The 20248-nt window shown below is 41.4% G+C and overlaps 1 protein-coding gene across 2 annotated transcripts in view; it reads left to right on the plus strand.

The window, feature by feature from the left end:
- The window catches only part of HUWE1 (HECT, UBA and WWE domain containing E3 ubiquitin protein ligase 1), a 341644-nt gene that overhangs the window by 226397 nt on the left and 94999 nt on the right, over window positions 1-20248 (plus strand). For both annotated transcript variants that reach the window (XM_067782086.1, XM_067782085.1), the window contains 3 exons: window positions 16755-16943; window positions 17008-17329; window positions 17393-17558. In XM_067782086.1, coding sequence (XP_067638187.1) covers window positions 16755-16943; window positions 17008-17329; window positions 17393-17558 — 677 coding nt within the window. The remainder of the gene's footprint in view (window positions 1-16754; window positions 16944-17007; window positions 17330-17392; window positions 17559-20248) is intronic.

The raw sequence follows: 20248 nt of genomic DNA on the forward strand, positions 1-20248 counted from the left end.
CAGGAAAAGTCGGAAACAAGGTGGAAACCAATTTAGGGGGTAATGTAAACCATAAGGTGTACTTTGACAATTATTTTAATAGCTACGAACTGCAGGTCAATTTACGTCAGAAGAACGTCTATGCATGTGGGACAGTAAATGAATCTCGTAAACATCTCCCTAATTTGAAAACAGATAAAAAATTGAAGCGCGGGGAATACGATTATAGAGTCAGTGACAATAAGATGGTTTCCTTTATGAAATGGAAAGATAAACGTTGCGTTTTTATTTTGAGTAACTTTCACGATCCCAGAGATCTGGTTCATGTAAGAAGAACAGAAAACACTGGGGAGAGAGTTGAAGTGGCATGCCCTCTGGCCTTGAAGGACTACAATGAAAATATGAATTTCGTGGATAAATTTGATCAATTGAAGGGAAGCTATGCGGTGACCGCAAATCAAAAAAATGGTGGCACCGAATATTCTTTCATTTCCTAGATTGCGCGGTGGTAAATGCTTTTATAATCTATAAAGGGTTACAAAAGACCCTATCTCAGGATTAGAGGAGTTGTGTCTCAAGGATTTTAGGCGACTGGTTACCAAGATATGCTGGCACCTGCTTATATAAGTAATAAGAGAAAAATGTCGCGTTCTTTTAGCAACTCGCCTTCGCCTACCTGTGCTTCTATAAAGAAGCACAAACCGGAAGTACCTGCAGCAATAAGGCTTGCTATGGGTAACCATCAGCCTATAAGAGGCACCTCAAGGCGCTGCAGTGTGTGTAGCACGAAAAATATGCCTGTGCGTACTGTATGGAGCTGCAAAATATGCAAATTACCTCTTTGCTATCGGGAAGGAAAAGAGTGTTTTAATTATCACCATGAACATTTGTAATACTAGTTTTGAATAAATAAAACAAAACTCCAAAATTGTGTGTACTTATTTCACAGTGGTTACCTTAGCTAACCACCACACAACTCACCCCCATGCTGATCTATTTAAAAAAAAAAAAATGCATCCATGGCTTAGCTTGGGCCTATAGACAAGATTATATTGAAATTTACGATTCTACCATTATCAACGAAAAACTGTGCCGGAAAGAGTTAATGTAATTAAGACCAACCATAATCGCCCATTTAGAAACATTATTGAAAGCCCCGGCGGATCAGCGCCACGTCAAACGAACCCTCCTCAAGGGTTAGGAGGAGTTCGCTCGACGCCACTTTACTGTGTTGGAGGTTTATCTGTAGGACTCGCAGCACCATTGGGCTGTTTGTCCCCCTCCAGCACCTTCGTCGTGACGTCGCCGTCCTCCCCTTGCCCTTTTGGTTTAGAGTATTCGAGGCCCCCTTCAGCCTCTCGTAACTGTTGTGCCGGGTGTTCCACTGTGCGAGTTACATCACCATTTGGCGGTTGGTCCTCTTCTAACACCTTCGTGGTGACGTTGGGGACCTCCACCTGTCTTTTTTCCCTTAGGCTTTTGAGGTCCTTTTCGACTTCGCCCGCCTCTAGCGTGTTAGGGTTTTTATCCTCGGGACTTCTTTTCCTGAGTCGCATGTAAATTTTGCCAGTGCCAAAGGACATTTTGCCAAGCTGCGTGTACAAAATATCCTCCGCCTGCTTCTTTGTTTGGAAGATGTAGAACTGACCTTCCTCGGTAGGCCGAGATACAGTAAGTACCTTCTAATACTGTGTCAGTATATTCGGATTCTGATTCTGCAGAAGTCGCAGTGTATCCTCTGACTTCATAACGCATGGTATCCATACCTTAACCCTTTGCGCTTTATCCACCACCTCAAACCGCGCGTTCATGCCTTGCCTTTGGAGGTTTGGAACCACTTCCTCCAGCCACCGCAAGCTCGCGATGTTGTCGCACGCTATCATTTTCACACCATTATACCATCCCCCCGAATCAAAGGTTGGAAGGGGCTTACTTGGTTGTTCCCGCATCATCTTAAGCATTAAGCTAATAAGCTCCCTTTCCACAGATATCCACCTCAACCAGCGCCACAGTGCTTTGCCACATCACTCATCTTCTCGGGAAATGCCGGAGCTTAGTGTTATCTCCCTTTGGCACCTCCGAGAAAGCCGGAGTCTTAGCGTTAACTCCCTTTAGCACCCCCGAGATAGCCGGAGTCTTAGCGTTATCTCCCTTTCGCTTATGTTGTTGTTGTAGCGATAAGGTTGCTCCCCGAAGGCCCTGGGGAGTGTTATCGATGTGATGGTCCTTTGCCGGATACAGATCCTGTACGCTCCGGCAACACAGTACCATTAAGTTACTAGCCCGACCATCTCGGGAACGATTTGTGTGGCCACATTAAACCTTCAGGCCATCCCTCCCTCCCCACCCCCAAGTTCCATGAGGAGCTTGGGTTCGCCAGAGCCTCGTCTGTTAGTGAAACAGGATTCGCCGCGGATAGGTGAGGTTGACAATTGGGTTTGGAAAAGCTATAAAGTAACGTTTTAGCGGTTGCCTTAACTTATATAATGCGCCGGCAACCTGAGGGGTTGCGCTACACAGCCCCTTGAATCTGGTATTTTAGTCGCCTCTTACGACAGGCTTACCTACCGCGGGTATATTCCGACCCTCTAACCCGCTATGGGCCCTTTGGCTTATCTCCTACTTCCGTTGTTGGAACTTCCCTCTGACTCGCAGCTTTCGAGGTAGTTGCTACCTCGCTATTGGGGCCCATCTGTCTTACAGCTTTGGGCCGATTTGTCTTGTCTATGCGACTGCCCTGCCTCGCGGCTCTAGAAAGCAGGCTTGTCGCCTTCCGCCGTACGTTGCCTCTTCATTCTGCCATTCGATACTTCTTCCTCCTCGTACCGGTTGCAGAACCGAGGGTTTCTCGCAGCAAACCTTTTGAACTGCCTTCGACCTACTTCTACCGCCTCATGAGCCCATTCCAAGCACTCGATCTCCACTTCTGTTGGGTCGACCACTGCTCCCAAGCGTTGTACAATTCTTAGTGCTGCACGATACTGCGAGGTCTTTTACTTCCTCTGCTCCGTACCCTTCTCCACTCTTCTACTCCGTTTTCATTTGTGTGCTTCTCCAAAACGGAGTTCATTGAATCAGCACTACTCTCGCTCCCCGAGTCGGACGCATCGCTTAATGCGTATTTGTCGTCCTTGGCTTGCGACTCAGTCCTCTATACATCGTTGTTACGCCAGCTGTTATGCTGCAAGTACGCCGGCAACAGCTTTTTTTTTGAAATGTATCGCAACCGGGTATGCGCTCGTGTTGCGCAGCATTAGTGAAAGGGTATCTACATGTACTCACGGTGTGACTGTGGGTGTGGACGCAAACGAGGCCAGATGCATCTGTGTGCGTGTAAATTCGTAAGACAGTTGTAGGGAAATGCCGTTTGGATACGAACTCAGGGTTCGATCATTATATAACTAGAATCCAAAATTCACAGCAGAAATAGTAGTTGAAGTGTGCGGTCGTGAACTTAAGTCTCGCCTAAATTTAAATTAAAAAAGTGCGCGCTATTTTTGAAACAAAAGAAAAAATATAATAAAAGTTTCCTTAACTGTTGTGGGCAGTTTATGCACCGAAAAGCCCAGACAACTGGAAGGAAGCCGCTGTAAGTCCTGCTACAGATAATTAGTGGCAGGACGCAGATAAAAGGCCTAAACCTTAAAGAACACCAAATTTGGCTATATATACCAGCATACACCTCAAGGGGCAACGACCGCTAACACATAGCGACGGGAGCTCTGTTAACATAAAACCAGAGAGGGAGATAGATACGCACCGGGATTGGGTCACCGCTCCAGAGCACCGAGACAAGTCAAAATTATAAAAATATTATTAGCGCCAGCGACAGCGTCAGTGCCCAAAAGAGGCAGAGCAGCAGGAGCGGCGGCGATGACGGCAACGTCGTATTAAGCAAATCCTGCTTTCGCCAACGTCAACATCACCGGCAGAGCAGCGACGGATCGCTGACAGCGCAACCGGCAATTTAGCGGCGGGCCAACGCTAACCGCCACTGGAGTCACAAAAAAAAAATAATAAAACTTTGACTTTTCCTTGTTTTTTTTTTTGGTTCGAATTGCACAATTTCTGGGTTTCGAAATTCATTTCCACATCACCTGGTTTTTTTTGGTTGACCACTCACATGAAAAACCACGTTCAGAATCGCATCTATCTTCTTTATAATTTTTTTTGTTTGCTTACGTTTTTGTGGTTAAGCACCTGGTGCACTACTTTTGGTCTCCAAATTTTATTATCTTATTAATTTTCCTTCGCGGTTACTTTGTATTCATTTACATCGGTTAATTGGCAATTTCTTTAGCTGTTAGCAGCAGCGTGCGAAAAAAAAAAAAATTAAAAATAAAATAATAATTTGTTCGCTTATCTGATTTACGGCCGTCAGAAGTAGTTTCCCGCTTTTTTTTGTGTTTTGCTATTTTTATTTTCTTTCGTATTTATCGCTAATTGCCGTAGATGATTCACTCGTTGCCCGCTATCACGAGTGAATGAGACCGGCATTCAACTCTGAATCCCACTGAACCCTGCTTGGGCAAAGTATGTAGGTGTGTGTACGAATTTTTTTGGTTCTCCTCCACAGATTCTCTTCGGCTTGCTGGTACCAACAACGCTGAAGTGATCAGGTGAGTGATATTGTGTGTTCCATTTTTTTTATGTACCTATGCACCTTGGCATTTACATATATACACATTAAGAACATACGAACCTAGGTCAGGGATTAGAGGTGGGAAGAATTTCAAATGAATTCTTAATTGTCCGACAAGATACATATGAATGTGGGCGATTTATCTTAAAAAGACGTATCTTGGGTAAGAGTCTAGAAAAAAAAGGGGGAAACAAGAAAGGAAAAAGGATCGCACATATTAGGGTGTTCAGCTTTTTCTTTTTTTTTGCCTGTAAGTTTTTTTTGCGTTTGAATTACCTTTCTTTTTTATTTTGTTTAAGAAATTGAATTTAATAAAGATAGGAAATAGTTAGTTGTGCGGTTAAGCTTAAGAAAATTGAATTAAATGCTAGGTTAGAATCAAATTTGGAATTGAATTATTTATATGTTAGATTAGAATCACAGTTGAATTTTTGTGAAAATAGGGTAGCGCTAATACCAATAAATGGATTAAATAAATAAAAATTGTACATATAAGAAAGATGAAGTTCCGTGTCTGAAAAGTTTTGCATTTGAAAAGATGGAAGGCTAAGTTTTCGTAGGCCTTTGGTGAGGGTGTTGCACCTGGGGAATGGAGGGGACGCAGGGGTGACGACCTGGCAATTGTCGACATGACTTGAGGGACCTTCAGACGGACGGACTTGGGTCAGGTTTTGGGGGCGCTGTAAAACAAGAGGAGTCAGCACAGCGCCCATGGCTTCGCGTACAATACGCTGAAGAGGGTGGGTAGACTCCCCCTGACTTTGGACGGGCTTCCTTTCTTTAACGCTTCTTCTTCTGCTTCTTCCTCTGCTTCTACCTCTTGGACTTGTCTCTCCTTAATAAATTTTATCCGGCATGACTCTCATAATTTTGTTGTCGTAGTTGTTGGTAAGGCTGGTGAGCAGAAGCCCACCCCATTCGACGAGCTAGCAGGGGCCAGCAACCATGCCACACGCCACCTTCGCCTTACCCCAAAAAAAAAAATCAAATACGTAACATCGTCCTTATTACAACCAGGTAATGAGTCGTTCATCTTGGTCGTACGACCACCTGCCCGACAAGGCGGGCTCAGCGGTCCAGTATTATATACGGGGAAAGAACCGTGTGCCACAGCAGCGCCCTTTACTGTGGTAAGGCCATCAATACTTCCCGAGGTGGCCCGGTATTGGGAAAGCTCCGCCGAATTTATCCCCTGGCTGCAAATCGTACAATAGGCACGGTCTGCATAACACCCTGGATTAGGGGGTTGGCACAACCTTTACAAATCAATCGTTTGCTGCTCTTCCCGTTCCGACTGATGTCTGGCAAGGCGAGCGTGCGTTCCGCAAAATCATCGCTTCAGCTTCTGCACGCTTCATCCTGGTCGGTAGAATACCTGAAATCATACCGCATTTCCCGCCCGAAGCCGCAAAAATAGCAAGAGAACTTGACCTTGCGAGACACCTCAACCCTAGAGACCAACTTATTAGGAGTCTTAACTTGGATATCATGCGGCTGGTAAATGAACATAAACGTACCAAATGAGAGGAGCATCTAAAGAACTGCAACCTCTCTGTGGGTGTTGGTAAATTGTGGTCAACCGTCAAATGCTTGTCTAATCCAATTAAACACAACGATAAAGTATCTATAGCCTTCGGTAACAAAACTTTATCTGATTCGAAGAAATACGCGAGCGGCTTTTGCCAACAATTTATGATGCATTCTTCTGTAGACAAAGCCAGACGTCGTGCTCACAGACGAGCTCATAAACATAAACACGACGTTCCACCCATTACCATCTCCCACACAGCGGTTGAAGCTGCCATCCGCACGTCTGCCAGGCCCTGACGGAATAGCCATGATAATGCTTAAACACCTTAGCGATGAGGGAATAAAATACCGCACACGTGTTTTCAACCTGTCACTGGAATCCTTCGTAATTCCTGGAAAAGAGCAAGGATAATTCCACTACTAAAGCTTTGTAAACCAGCTAACGAAGGCGAGTCTTATCGACCGATAGCACTGCTTTCGCCAGTAGCTAAGGCATTGGAAACCGTTCTGCTCCCTCATTTCACCGCAAATCTTCGCCTAGCCATGCATCAACATGGCTTCCGTAAAACGCAAAGCACCACCACCGCGCTCAATGCCATTAACACTCAGATTAATTTCGGATTAAATCAGCAAAAACCCCATCATAGGACGATGCTCGTGGCACTTGACCTGTCAAAAGCTTTTGTCACAGTCAACCCCGGCACGCTACTCCAAGACATAGAAGGGTCACATCTTCCCGATTGTCTGAAAAGATGGACCGCTAATTATCTGAGTGATCGGCAGGCGTCGGTTGGATTTAGGAACAAAATTTCTAAACCTAGAAAAATTAAACAAGGGGTTCCACAGGGTGGTATCCTATCCCCGCTTCTATTTAAGTTTTACATATCAAAACTCCCTTCCCCACCAGAAGGACAATCATTTCCTATGCTGACAACTGCACGATTATGGCTACAGGACCTGGCCCTTCAATTGATGAATTAGTTTCTAAAATAAACAGCTATCTCCCCGATCTTTTCGATAATACTCTAACCTTCAAGACTTATGCCACCGACACTGTTTCTAAAGTACAAAGTCGCAACAAAATCCTCAAGTCGCGTGCCGGCAGCACATGGGGAAAAGATAAAGAAACGTTGCTAACCACGTACAAAGCAATTGGCCGGCCGCTAATGAACTGCGCGTCACCAGTCTGGTCGCCTGGTCTTAAAAATACACACTGGAAAAGGCTACAGACCTGTCCAAATGCTGCAATCAGAACTGCCACCGGATGTCTCCTTATGACCTCCGAACACCATCTACATAGTGAGGCCAAGAGCTCAATATTAAAGAGCACAACGAAATGCTGAACAAGCAGTTCTTGCTTAATTGTCACAAGCCAGGACATCCTAGCAAACAACTGCTTGATTTAGCGCCGTCTCCACGGGATTAAGGGAACATCTCCTAAAGCACTATGACGAGATCCGGAGCCGTTTGATCCAGGCAAGCTTAAGCAGGCCCTTGGCCAAATGCACACAGAATCGGTAAACGCCTTTGTCAGGACACGCCCGGTGAACCCCGTTATTAATTTGCAATATCCCACCCTTGCAGAAAAAGAAAGCACACTACCAAGGGAGACACGAGTCACCCTGGCCCAACTTGTTCTGGATACTGTAACAGGTTAAACTCTTACTTGTCCAGAATCAACCCCGACATACGTAATGTATGTCCTGCATGTGATGTGTCCCCACATGACACCAACCATCTTTTCAATTCTAATGTGGAACCTACGCCTCTAACACCTATCTCCCTATGGTCCACCCCTGTTGAAACAGCCAGTTTCCGTGGACTCTCGCTAGAGGACTGTGATGACAATTTGTGAGTGGTCATGCCCATTGATTGGGGCGAAGCACTGTTAATACAACAACAACATAACTTGAGTAAAAATTGAGATATCTTATTGAAACTTGGTATATGGGTTGCATGACACACATCTCCCATCGTATTTAAAATGAGCGAAATCGGATGATAACCAAGCCTACTTTTTATATATATAAAGTTTGGAAAACGCCTATAAAAACCTGATTATTTAGTTAATAATACACGTAGAATGTTGTAATTTGATGTGTAGACTGGTATTAGGACTCTTGAATTTGAAAATTTTTTTGGAAATGTATTTGGCACCGCCCACCTGTGATGAAATCAATTTTAAAAATATTAATCATAAATCAAAAACCTATCCTAAAAAAATACGCCAGAAAGAGTTTAACGAAATCGGTTAAGGGCCACGCCCACTTTTATATAAAGGATTTTTAAAAGAGTCGTGGTCGAATAAAATAAGCTATATCCTTGTAAAAAGGAGCTCTATGGTATTTCTTTTCCCAAGTTGAATTGTAACAAGAAATAGGAAAAAAATCAAATTTTTGAAAATGGGCATGGGACCCCCTTTATGACTAAGCATTTTCTATGTTTCGGGGGTCATAACTCGAAGAAAAATTAGCGGATCTGAATAAGAATGGGTACACATATTTTCCTTATAGCTGGAAATATAATATTAAAAAATTGACGAGATCACTTAAGGACCACACCCACATTTATATAAAGACTTAAAAGGGTCGTAGACGAATATAATAAGCTATACCTTATAAGGGCTTAATATCAATAGTATTTTACTATCTAAATGGAATTATAACAAAAAGTTAAAAAATATTAGTTTTTGAAAATGGACGTGGCACTGCCCCTTTTTCGACCAAGCAATTTTTGTATTGGAGGGTGGAGCCGTGTGTAGAAGTCCACGAAAGTGGGGAAAGCTGCTGCAAGCGGGCGTCTGTCTTGGAGCAAGCGGCTCGCTATATAAACGTGCAAGTAATATTTTCATCCCCGCTGAGCGGGTTGTGCGCTGGGCTTGGGACCCGCCACGTAAAAACATACTCCAATGAAATATAACAACAAGCCTCGGATAAATACACTCTCTATTGATGACGACCATGGCAAACGTTCGAAGGACAATGAATTGAGGGCATGCACCTGAAACGTCCTCTCCCTGAATGGGATTGGTGCATATGACCGGCTGGTTGATGTCCTCGTTAAAGCAAAATCTGACATCACCGCCATCCAAGAAATGCGTTGGACGGAGCAAGGAAGAAAGAAGATCAAAAATTGTGACATCTATTGGAGTGGCCATACGAATAAGCGCAGTTTCGGCGTCGGATACGTGGTGGGAGAGGGACTTTGTCGCCAAGTGCTGGCGTTCACTCCTGTGGACGAGCGTCTCGCCGCTATCCGAATAAAAGCAAACTTTTTTAATATATCATTCATCTGCGCCCATGCGCCGACAGAGGAGAAAGACGATGGGGTGAAAGACACTTTTTATGAACAATTAGAACGCACATACGAGCGCTGCCGCCGTCACGATATAAAAGTCGTGCTTGGCGACGTTAACGCCAGGGTGGGCAAAGAAGGTGTTTTTGGTCCCATAGTCGGAAAGTTCAGCCTACACAATGAAACTTCTCCCAACGGACTGAGGCTGATTGACTTTGCCGGTGCTCGAAACATTGTCATATCCAGCACGAGGTTCATGCATAAAAAGATACATCAAGCTACATGGCTGTCTCCTGATCGAAATACTCGCAATCAGATCGATCACGTTGTGATAGACGGCCGGCATGCCTCCAGTGTTTTAGATGTGCGCACGATCCGAGGACCTAACATCGACTCGGACCATTATCTCGTTGCAGCCAAAATACGCACCGCCTCAACGCGGCTAAAACCAAGGAACAAAAAACACATGGAAAGCTAGACGTCGAAAAGCTGCAATCACAACAAACTGCCAATGATTTCGCAACTCGACTCTCACACCTGCTCTCTGAGAGCACAACTCATCCTGAAGGAATACAGGAGCAGTGGCAGCATATCTCCAAAGCACTTCGTACTGCCGCCGAGGAAAAAATTGGTTACCGGCGGTCACGAAAAAACAACTGGTACGATGAAGAATGCCGCGTTGCAACCGAAAGAAAAGACGCTGCTTACAGGGCTACGTTAAAAGCGAGCGCGACAAGAGGAGTGTGTGAACGCTATCGTGAGTTGAAAAGGGAAGCGAGACGCCTTTTTAGGAAGAAAAAAGCAGAAGCAGAAAGGCGTAAGTGCGAGGAAGTTGAGCTGCTAGCCACCAGGAATAACGCCCGAAAATTCTACCAAAAAATACGGCGACAGACGGAAGGTTTTGAGACCGGGGCAAACTCCTGTAGGAATGAAAACGGCGACCTTGTAACTGATGTCCAGAGAGTGCTTAGATTATGGAGGGAATACTTCTCTGCTCTCCTAAATGGAGGCAGCAATTCACCGCGCAGAGATGAAGAACCCGATCCCGCAATCGATGTTGATGGAATATATGTCCCCCCGCCCGATTATGACGAAGTTAGAATAGCAATAACCAGATTGAAAAACAACAAGGCCGTGGGCGCTGATGGATTGCCTGCGGAGCTATTCAAGTACGGCGGCGAGGAGTTGGGAAGACGCATGCAGCAGCATCTTAGCAAAATATGGGCGGACGAGTGCATGCCCGACGGTTGGAATCTAATTGTTCTTTGCCCAGTCCACAAGAAGGGGGATACTGCAAAATGCAACAACTATCGTGGAATCAGCCTTCGTAATATCGCATATAAGGTCCTTTCAAGTGTAATGTGCGAAAGATTGAAGCCCACCGTGAACCGGCTGATTGGACCTTATCAGTGCGGCTTCAGACCTGGTAAATCTACCATCGACCAGATTTTCACAATGCGCCAAAGCTTGGAAAAAACCCGTGAAAAGAGAATCGATACACATCACCTCTTCGTCGATTTTAAAGCCGCCTTCGACAGCACGAAAAGGAGCTGCCTATATGCCGCTATGTCTGAATTTGGTTTCCCCGCAAAACTTATAGCGGGCTGTGCAAAATGGCGTTGAGCAACACCATCAGCTCAGTCAGAATTGGGAAGGAAACTAAAACTAAACTAGGTTTCAGACAGGGTGACCCCCCATCATGCGATTTCTTTAATTTGATGCTGGAGAAAATTATACTAGATGCAGAACTTAACCGCACTTGAACAATATACTATAAAAGCGTGCAATTACTGGCATATGCTGATGACATTGATATTATGGGCCTAAACACCCGCGCTGTTAGTTCTGCTTACTCCAAACTGGAAAAAGAAGCGGTAAAGATGGGTTTGGTGGTGAATGAGGACAAAACGAAGTACCTGCTGTCATCCAGCAACGAGGCAGCGCATACGCGCCTTGGCAACCACGCTACTGTTGGCAGCCATAATTTCGAAATAGTAAAAGACTTCGTTTATTTGGGAACTAGCATCAACACTAGCAACAACATCAGCACTGAAATCCAGCGAAGAATCAATCTAGCCAATAAATGCTACTTTGGACTAGGTAGGCAATTGAAAAGTAAAGTCCTCTCTCGGCGAACGAAAATCATACTCTACAAGTCACTTATCGTACCCGTCCTGCTATATGGGGCAGAAGCATGAACCATGACAACAGCAGATGAAGCGGCTTTGGGAGTGTTCGAGAGAAAAGTTCTTCGAAAGATTTATGGACCTCTACGCGTTGGCGATTGCGAGTACCGAAGAAGATTTAATGATGAGCTGTACGAGCTATACGCAGACATCAACATAGTCCAGCGAATTAAAACACAGCGGCTGCGCTGGCTAGGCCATGTTATGCGAATGAAAGATGATGCTCCGGCCAAGAAAGTGTTTCTATCGGAACCCGCCTATGGAATCAGAGGTAGAGGGCTGCCCCCACTCCGTTGGAAGGACCAGGTGGAACGCGATTTAAACTCCCTTGGTGTGACCAATTGGCGCCGGTTGGCGGAGCGAAGGAACGACTGGCGCGCCTTGTTGGACGGCCATAACCGTTTAGACGGTTAAGCGCCAATTAAGTAAGTAGTAATTTTGTATATTTCGGAATCCATAACTCGAAGAAAAATAAACATACTTTCTTTATAGCAGGAAATATTTCTAGTAATAATGGACGGGATCGACCATGAACGACCATTCCTACTTTTATATAAAAGATGTTTAAAAGGGTCGTAGACTAGAATAATAAGCAATATCTTATCGAAAAATTGTTCTTAATCATATTTCACTTACCAAGTTTTATTATAAGAGGAACATTTGTTCCGTATAAGGGAGACATTTGTTTTTCGAATGGGCGATACCCTCAATATTTACTCAAGTTATCGTGATTACAGACAGACAGACGGACGGACATGCTATATAGAAGTCTATATTGATATATAGCAGTCTATATGTATCTTTATTCGTTTATGCCGTAACGATAAACAGTTATGTTAGCAAAGTACATAATATTGAAACATATCGAAAGGTCAAGTTTTAGATATGTTTCCTTAAAATGCAGATGTGTAAATATATATATAACATAAACAGCAGCGTAAATCCGACTTCGGTTACATCCGAGCTTAGACTCCCTTACTTTTCTGGGAATAGTTTGTGTTTAAAATATGCCTCAGTAGGATTAGAAAAGTAATTTATCTGAAATGAACTGCACAATTGAAACTCACGCTGAGTATATAATGTTCGGTTATACCCGAACTTAGACACCCTTACTTGTTTTTTAAACGGTTTTATTTAGCTTGACTTGACAGGCTGTCTGGCCGGCACGAATTTTGTAATTGAAATTTAAGGAACTTCCCGATAAGCTACAAGCTTGAAACTTGGAATATAGTTTAGAACCCGATGACAATGCAATAATAAGAAAAAAACTCCGATAGGTGGCGAATGGATCGAAATATTCAAAAAAAATCGTATTTGTGGTTCGATTTGGTTCATATTTGGAACACATAATATATACAAGAATAGAAAGAGACCTGTGAAAAAATCGCCGCTACGTGGCGCAAGGATCGAGATATTAAAAAAGTCGTATATGTGGTCCGATTTGGCTCATATTTGGAACACATAATACATACAAGAATAGAAAGCGATATATGATGTCCGATTTGGCTCATATTTGGAACAAATCTATCTATCTATAAATCTTATAAAATAAAGTCGCTAAATGCCATGTACGCTCATAACTTCACACATAATGCTCAGATTTTAAAACGTTTTTTTGCATTTGAAAGCTAAAATGTAGTAAAAAATCATAAAAGTTTAATGACAAGTGTACTTACTACATATTACTAGTACCATTTTTATACTTTTAATTTTCATGTATAACTTAGTTAGTTTATACTAAAAGAGGGCAGAGTTGGACGGAAAAGCTTATCAAAATGTACGCAGATAGACCAAATTTAGGGCAGAATAATGTCTGCCGGGTCTGCTAGTATTACATACAGTCCGGTAGAAGTGACATCAAAATATGTTGGAGTTGGAGGAGGAACAAGCATACGTGGCGCAGAGTCGAGTAAAGTCTTTGGAAGGATTATGTATTGAGGACTTAGATTGTAACAAATTGTCGGGAAAGGTCCTTGTAATAATGAGTCACTAAATGAACTAAATAGAATGAGAAATAATAGGCAATTAAATAAAGACTAATACTTGAAAATAAAATAATTAAAAAAAATGTTTAAGTTAAACGGTTTTATTGAAAACAATACTTACATGAAGTAATAATAATACTAAAAGCTAGAAAATAATTTGTTAGGTCCTACTCCTCATCAATCTAGGGCGTTGATCAGACAATTAAATAAAAGCGTTGGGCGCGTGAAATTTCTAAAAATGTGAGACGTAACATAACCTTATTAAGGTTCAGTTGGTCTTACTTATGACTATCAATAGAAATTTGATGCGTAAAACCGTTTAATTTAAAAATTTTTTTAAATTATATGGTCTTTAACATATATATTTGCTTCACTGCTAAGAAGCGCACCGGGGAACCGATCACACGAAACAATGGAAGGCATTCATGGATTGCATGTATTAATCCCGTTGGTGCTAGGCTTCCTTCTAACTGCAAAAACTTATTTGAAGGATTTCATATCAATTATAAATCTCTATTACCTTCATTTTACACCCAAAGTCGCTGCTTACACACATATGTCTTTGACGCTGTAACTCGTTACTCGGACGGTCATCGAGTTTCTTGTGCTCGGCGACTTGGTTAGTGCTTTCTTTCTTGTTGTATATTTTTTATTGGGAAACTTTTTGTTGATTTTGAACACAGAATTTTATAATTTTAATTAATATTTCTAATATATCACAATAATTTGTAAAATTTTTTTTAAAACTTTTAGAAAGATTTGAAATAAAATGCCAAATTTTTACTTAGAAACAGTCGCCGTGATACGCAACACCAAAAGAGAAGTTGCCGATAATCAGCAACAAGCATTTTTTTATGTAAACGGCGATTTAATAAACTTGGGGTGGTGGTAGCATGCTCCGCCTAGGATCCTGGGCCAATTCCCGGGAAAAGAAAATTTAGAAACAAGTTTTTTTCAATTGGATACAAGTTTTTCTAAGCGGGGTGTTCACCCCGTTTTGGCAAACACTCCGAGTGTATTTCTGCCATGAAAAGCTTCTCAGTGAAAAGTCACCTGACTTGCAGATGCCGTTCGGAGTGCTTTTAAGCATTGGCATGGCTATGCCGTCTGGGCCCACTGCTTTAGATGTTTTAGCTTGACCGATGGTTGAGAATGCCACCTCTTTGGCGGTGATGGTAGTTGGTGACGCGCCAAATTTATGTGCATGTGCGTGTCTGTTGGCCCTCCGCCTAACTTTGGCAACCGTAGAATGCATTGTATATTGTCGGCAAAAAGCGCTCGCGCATTTTTTCGCCAAAGGCGATGGAAGTTTTGTCGTTGTGCTTGGACGGATTCGATAGGGACTTTACGGTGGACCAAAGCTTACCCACACCGGCAGAGAGGTTACAACTACTTAGGTGCTCCTCCCATTTCGCCCGCTTGTGTTCATTCACAAGCAATCTGATACGTTGGTTTATATCCCTTATTTGGGGGTCGCCGGGATCGAGCTGTCTTATAAGATCACTTTCTCTCGGTAAATTTGCAGAATGGGGCCGAATTTCGGGAATTCTTCCGGCGGGAATAAAGCGAGCCGAGGCGGATTCAAAGCCCTTGCGGAAAGCACGCTCTTCTTGGCGAGCATCAGTCGGGATAGGGAAGGCAGCAAAGCGGCTGTCTGTAAAGGATTTGTATTCATCCCACTTTCCTTTTTTAAAGTTTATGAAAGTGCGTTTTTCGGTGACGATGAAGTCGGCGGTACGCTCGAGCGAAATAAGTATTGGCAGGTAGTCGGATACCAATGTTACCATCGGCTGCCAGTTGACGCAGTTTACGAGTCCTGCGCTTGCGATTGATATATATGGCGAACTGTGATAGCTTCCTACCATACGAGTAGGGGAAGTCTCAGTTTATTGTGGAGAACGTCGCTTATTTTATTTGATCCGCCAACATCTCACCACTGCTGCTGGGAATTGTTACCCACTCTACTACGGAGATTGTAGGTATGTGTGGGAGCGGGCTATGAGCTGGTGGAGCCGTAGGGCGCGAGCAACAGCGTGTTCTTGTTGTGGCTTGCAGAGCTGCTGGAAGGTAGTGGGAGGGGGGGGGGCGCTAAGGCGTAGACTACGGGACGCCCTTGGGCGCGAACAGCAAGGAGCACAAAAGATTTATAAAAGTTACGAGGACGTCTGGTTGTGGGATCTAGCCCAGAACAACCTGTCCGATGCAACTATCCCTTGCGTGATACACTAACAAGAGTATGACCATCCTAAAAAGATTATTTTCCGGCAAGCGCAGTAAAACCATTTCTCAAGACCGGGGTCAGGAGACGGAACCAGACTGGGTTCCATACCTTCCCGGAGCGGGAGAGTATGGCGCAGTCCCGCTGCAAGGAGCTGCTGGTAGGATGACAATTTGTGGGAGGGACACGACAAATTAAATGGGGTTACACTGAATGACAGTCCTTGGTTGGGAAAAATCCCGAGTCGCTCCGATACATAGAACCGACTGCTTTGGGAAGCGCAAGATAGCCCGTCGTCTGCGCCGTCATATTGATCATCCTGTCAAAACGCTAAAAAGTAGCCATCTTGAACATCCTGTCAGGCAATTGACGGATAAAATATCACACTTGGTTTGTACACAATGTAAAATCTCATCGAAGGTAATCGCGCCTTGTATTTATTTTAGTTTTTTTTAAATAATGTTATGTTTGGTTTTACTGGTCTGTAAATAATTAATAATTATATTATAATTAATAAGTAGAAACTTTCAAAGTGGATATAAAATATAAAATAACTTGTGAAATATACATTTTACAAAAATAATAAACTTGGTCTTGAAGACAACAAATTAATATAATAGTATTTTAAATAAACAAAATGTTTGTCTGAGAATCGTCACAGAATTTTTAAAAACAAAAGTCAATAGATACCAGAATTGGAGAAAAAAGTGGTGCAGTTGCATACCTTTTCAGAAAACTTGATTTGCATAGGTTTGAGTAAAACTTACTTCTGAATAAAAAGCTACTTTTGTAACGCGACAACATTCTAATTTTTAAGGGCATTCAATATGGCGGCTTTAGACCAATAGACTGCTTACATCTGTCATCTTTTATTACTACGCTATGCAGATAATAATATATATATTTTTATAATTTTATAGATGAAGAAGGGCAGGATGCAGGTGGTCTACTACGAGAATGGTATGTTATAATCTCAAGAGAAATCTTCAATCCCATGTACGCATTGTTTTGCGTTTCGCCGGGAGATAGGGTTACTTATATGATAAACCCCTCGAGTCATGCTAATCCCAACCATTTGAGTTACTTTAAATTTGTTGGGCGCGTAATAGGTATGCTTAGTTAAAATTTAAAACAAATAATTTCTAATGTGTTATTATATTCCAATTATTATAGCAAAAGCAGTACATGACAATAAATTGCTTGAGTGCTATTTCACTAGATCGTTTTATAAACATATCCTTGGAAAGCAAGTTAAACACACTGACATGGAGTCGCAAGATTATGAATTTTATAAAGGATTGGACTATCTAATGAAAAATGATATATCTACATTAGGCTGTGAGCTAACTTTCTCCACAGAAATACAAGAGTTTGGTGTCACTCAAGTAAGGGATTTAATTCCGAATGGCCGAAATATTGTTGTAACTGAAGAAAACAAATTTGAATATGTCCAGTTAGTTTGTCAACTTAAAATGAGCGGTTCTATTCGCCAACAGTAAGTTACAAAGAACTATATACTTACATATATAGCTAAATTTTCCAATAATGATATTTACAGGTTGGATGCATTCCTTGAAGGCTTTTATGACATCATACCGAAACATCTAATTTCAATATTCAATGAGCAAGAACTTGAACTATTAATATCTGGCTTACCCGATATCGATATTGAAGATCTTAGAGCAAATACTGAATATCATAAATATACTTCAAAGTCATTACAGGTAAACGACTAAGAAATAATTTGTTCTTGCCTTTCTCGCAGCTTCACTGTAAAACATATTCATATAAGTCTTTCGTTATTTTGCTGTTTTTTTTTTTTTTTGTTAACATTGTTATATACACACATGATTAAATTACTTAAGGTTGGTACTTTTTCGATAGCACAGCTTTGATACTCCCGAAGTTAAAGATCGGGAAGGGTTGCGTTAACTAAGCAAGAAAGGAGAATATTGCAATCCCCTTCAGCGCAATTTTTAATAACAAAGTGCCTTCAGTAGTATATTAGAAGGGATAGTAATTTTGTAAATTCCAGTAGGTTTTCTGAAAATTCTTCATGTTTTACTATATATATCATGAAATGATAAAGAGTTATAGTTCCTTTGTCTTTTGAAAATAATGATCTCATAACAAAGAAAAAATGCTTATTTACTTGCAACTCGAAGTTCAGACTTTTTTGCTTAGTTGAATGCTACGAACGCGGCCCGAATATTTCAAATATATACCGCACTTAAATAGAATAAAATGTTTCGAACATACGAATGAAAAACTGAGCACGCTTAGTACAAAATTTCGTTATGCCGTATCTAGTATTTTTTTTATATGAGTCGATTTTCTAATCAAGGTGTTGACATTCAACCATTATTTACGTTATAATTTAAGTTTAATGTTAAATAATCAACACATGTAAAAGATGCCTAAAAGGACAGATCCATATACTATGAATTATCCGTAGGAGGTCCCTTTCAAAAGCTTTTTTATACTCAGCTGAGCAGAGCTCACGGAGTATCTTAATTTTGTTCGCATAACGGTACCCCGTAACGGCATAAACTAATCGAGATAGATATATACTTCTATATATCAAAATTATCTGGGCGAAAAAAGAAATTCATTTAGCCATGTCAGTCCGTCCGTCTGTCCGTGAACACGATAACTTGAGTAAATTTTGAGGTAAAAGAAGGTAATTTAAAAGTTTTGCAAGCTGTAATTTGGCAGTCGTTGAAGATATCATACTGAAATTTGGCAGGAATGTTACTCCTATTACTATATGTGTTCTAAATAAAAATTAGCAAATTCGAATGACGAACACGCCCACTTAAAAAAAAAAAAAGATTTTAAAAGTCAAATTTTAACAAAAAATTGAATATCTTTACAGTATATAAGTAAATTATGTCAACATTAAACTCCAGTAATGATATGGTGCAACAAAATACAAAAATAAAAGAAAATTTCAATATGGGCGTGACTCCGCCCTTTTTTATTTAATTCCTCTAGAATACTTTTAATGCCATAAGTCGAACAAAAATTTACCAATCCTTGTGAAATTTGGTAAGGGCATAGCTTCTATGACGATAACTGTTCTCTGTGAAAATCGGTTGAAGCCGCGCCCAGTTTTTTATACACATTCGACCGTCTGTCCTTCCGCTCGGTCGTTAACACGATAACTTGACCAAAAATCGATATATCTTTACTAAACTTAGTTCACGTACTTATCTGAACTCCCTTTATCTTGGTATAAAAAATGGCCGAAATCCGACTATGACCACGCCTGCTTTTTCGATATCTAAAATTACGAAAAATGAAAAAATGCCATAATTCTATACCAAATATTAAAAAAGTAATGAAACATGGTAATTGGATTGGTTTATTGACGCAAAATATAACTTTAAAAAAAACTTTGTAAAACGGGTGTGACACCTGCCATATTAAGTAGAAGAAAATGAAAAAGTTGTGCAGGGCGAAATCAAAAGCCCTTGGAATCATGGCAGGAATACTGTTCGTGGTATTACATTTATAAATAAAATAGCGGTATTCGACAGATAATGTTCTGGGTCACCCTGGCCCACATTTTGGTCGATATCTCGAAAACGCCTTCACATATACAACTAAGGGCCACTCCCTCTTAAAACCCTCATTAATACCTTTAATTTGACACCCATATCGTACAAACACATTATAGTCACCCCTGGTCCACCTTTATGGCGATATCTCGAATAGAACTAAGGCCCACTTCCTTTTAAAATACTCATTAACACCTTTCATTTGATACCCATATCGTATAAACGCTTTCTAGTCACCCCTGGCCCACATTTATGGCGATATCTCGAAAAGGCGTCCACCTATAGAACTGCTTACCTTTCATTTGATACATGATGATTTTCCCTTATTTGACAAAGGATGAAGGAAAATCGTTCCAAAAAACGTCACCCTTGGTCTACAATTTCGGACTCTTATCGGTCTCATAATTAAGAGCGCTTCGAAAATATTTCAGGGGTGATTTAAAAAAAAAATGATGATGAAATGAATGAAATGCGTTCAAATTTAACAAAATTTTCATATTTAAAAAAAATATTCAAATAAAACGAATTGATAGCTGAAGAAAGATAGCAAAGGCAAGTTGCTCCACTTTTTAATATTACCATTTGTATTTATGCATAAAAAAGACAATTTTGTCTCCAAAACTCTCAGCTGAGTATGTAATGTTCGGTTACACCCGAAATTAGCCTCCCTTACTTGTTTTCTGCAAAGGTAAGCCGGTGCGGGTTTTACTGGCTTCGTAGGTTTACGGAAACCCACATATATAAATAGATCTTAGCTTTTGTTCACACCTATTTATTATCTGGAGTGCACGATTCGTTGGTGTACGCATTCATTAAGCGTATTCCTCACAAAATTTCCTTTTTTGTACCACCTA

Source organism: Eurosta solidaginis, chromosome 4 (genome assembly GCF_040869045.1).
Source record: "Eurosta solidaginis isolate ZX-2024a chromosome 4, ASM4086904v1, whole genome shotgun sequence".
NCBI classification, from domain to species: Eukaryota; Metazoa; Arthropoda; class Insecta; order Diptera; family Tephritidae; genus Eurosta; species Eurosta solidaginis.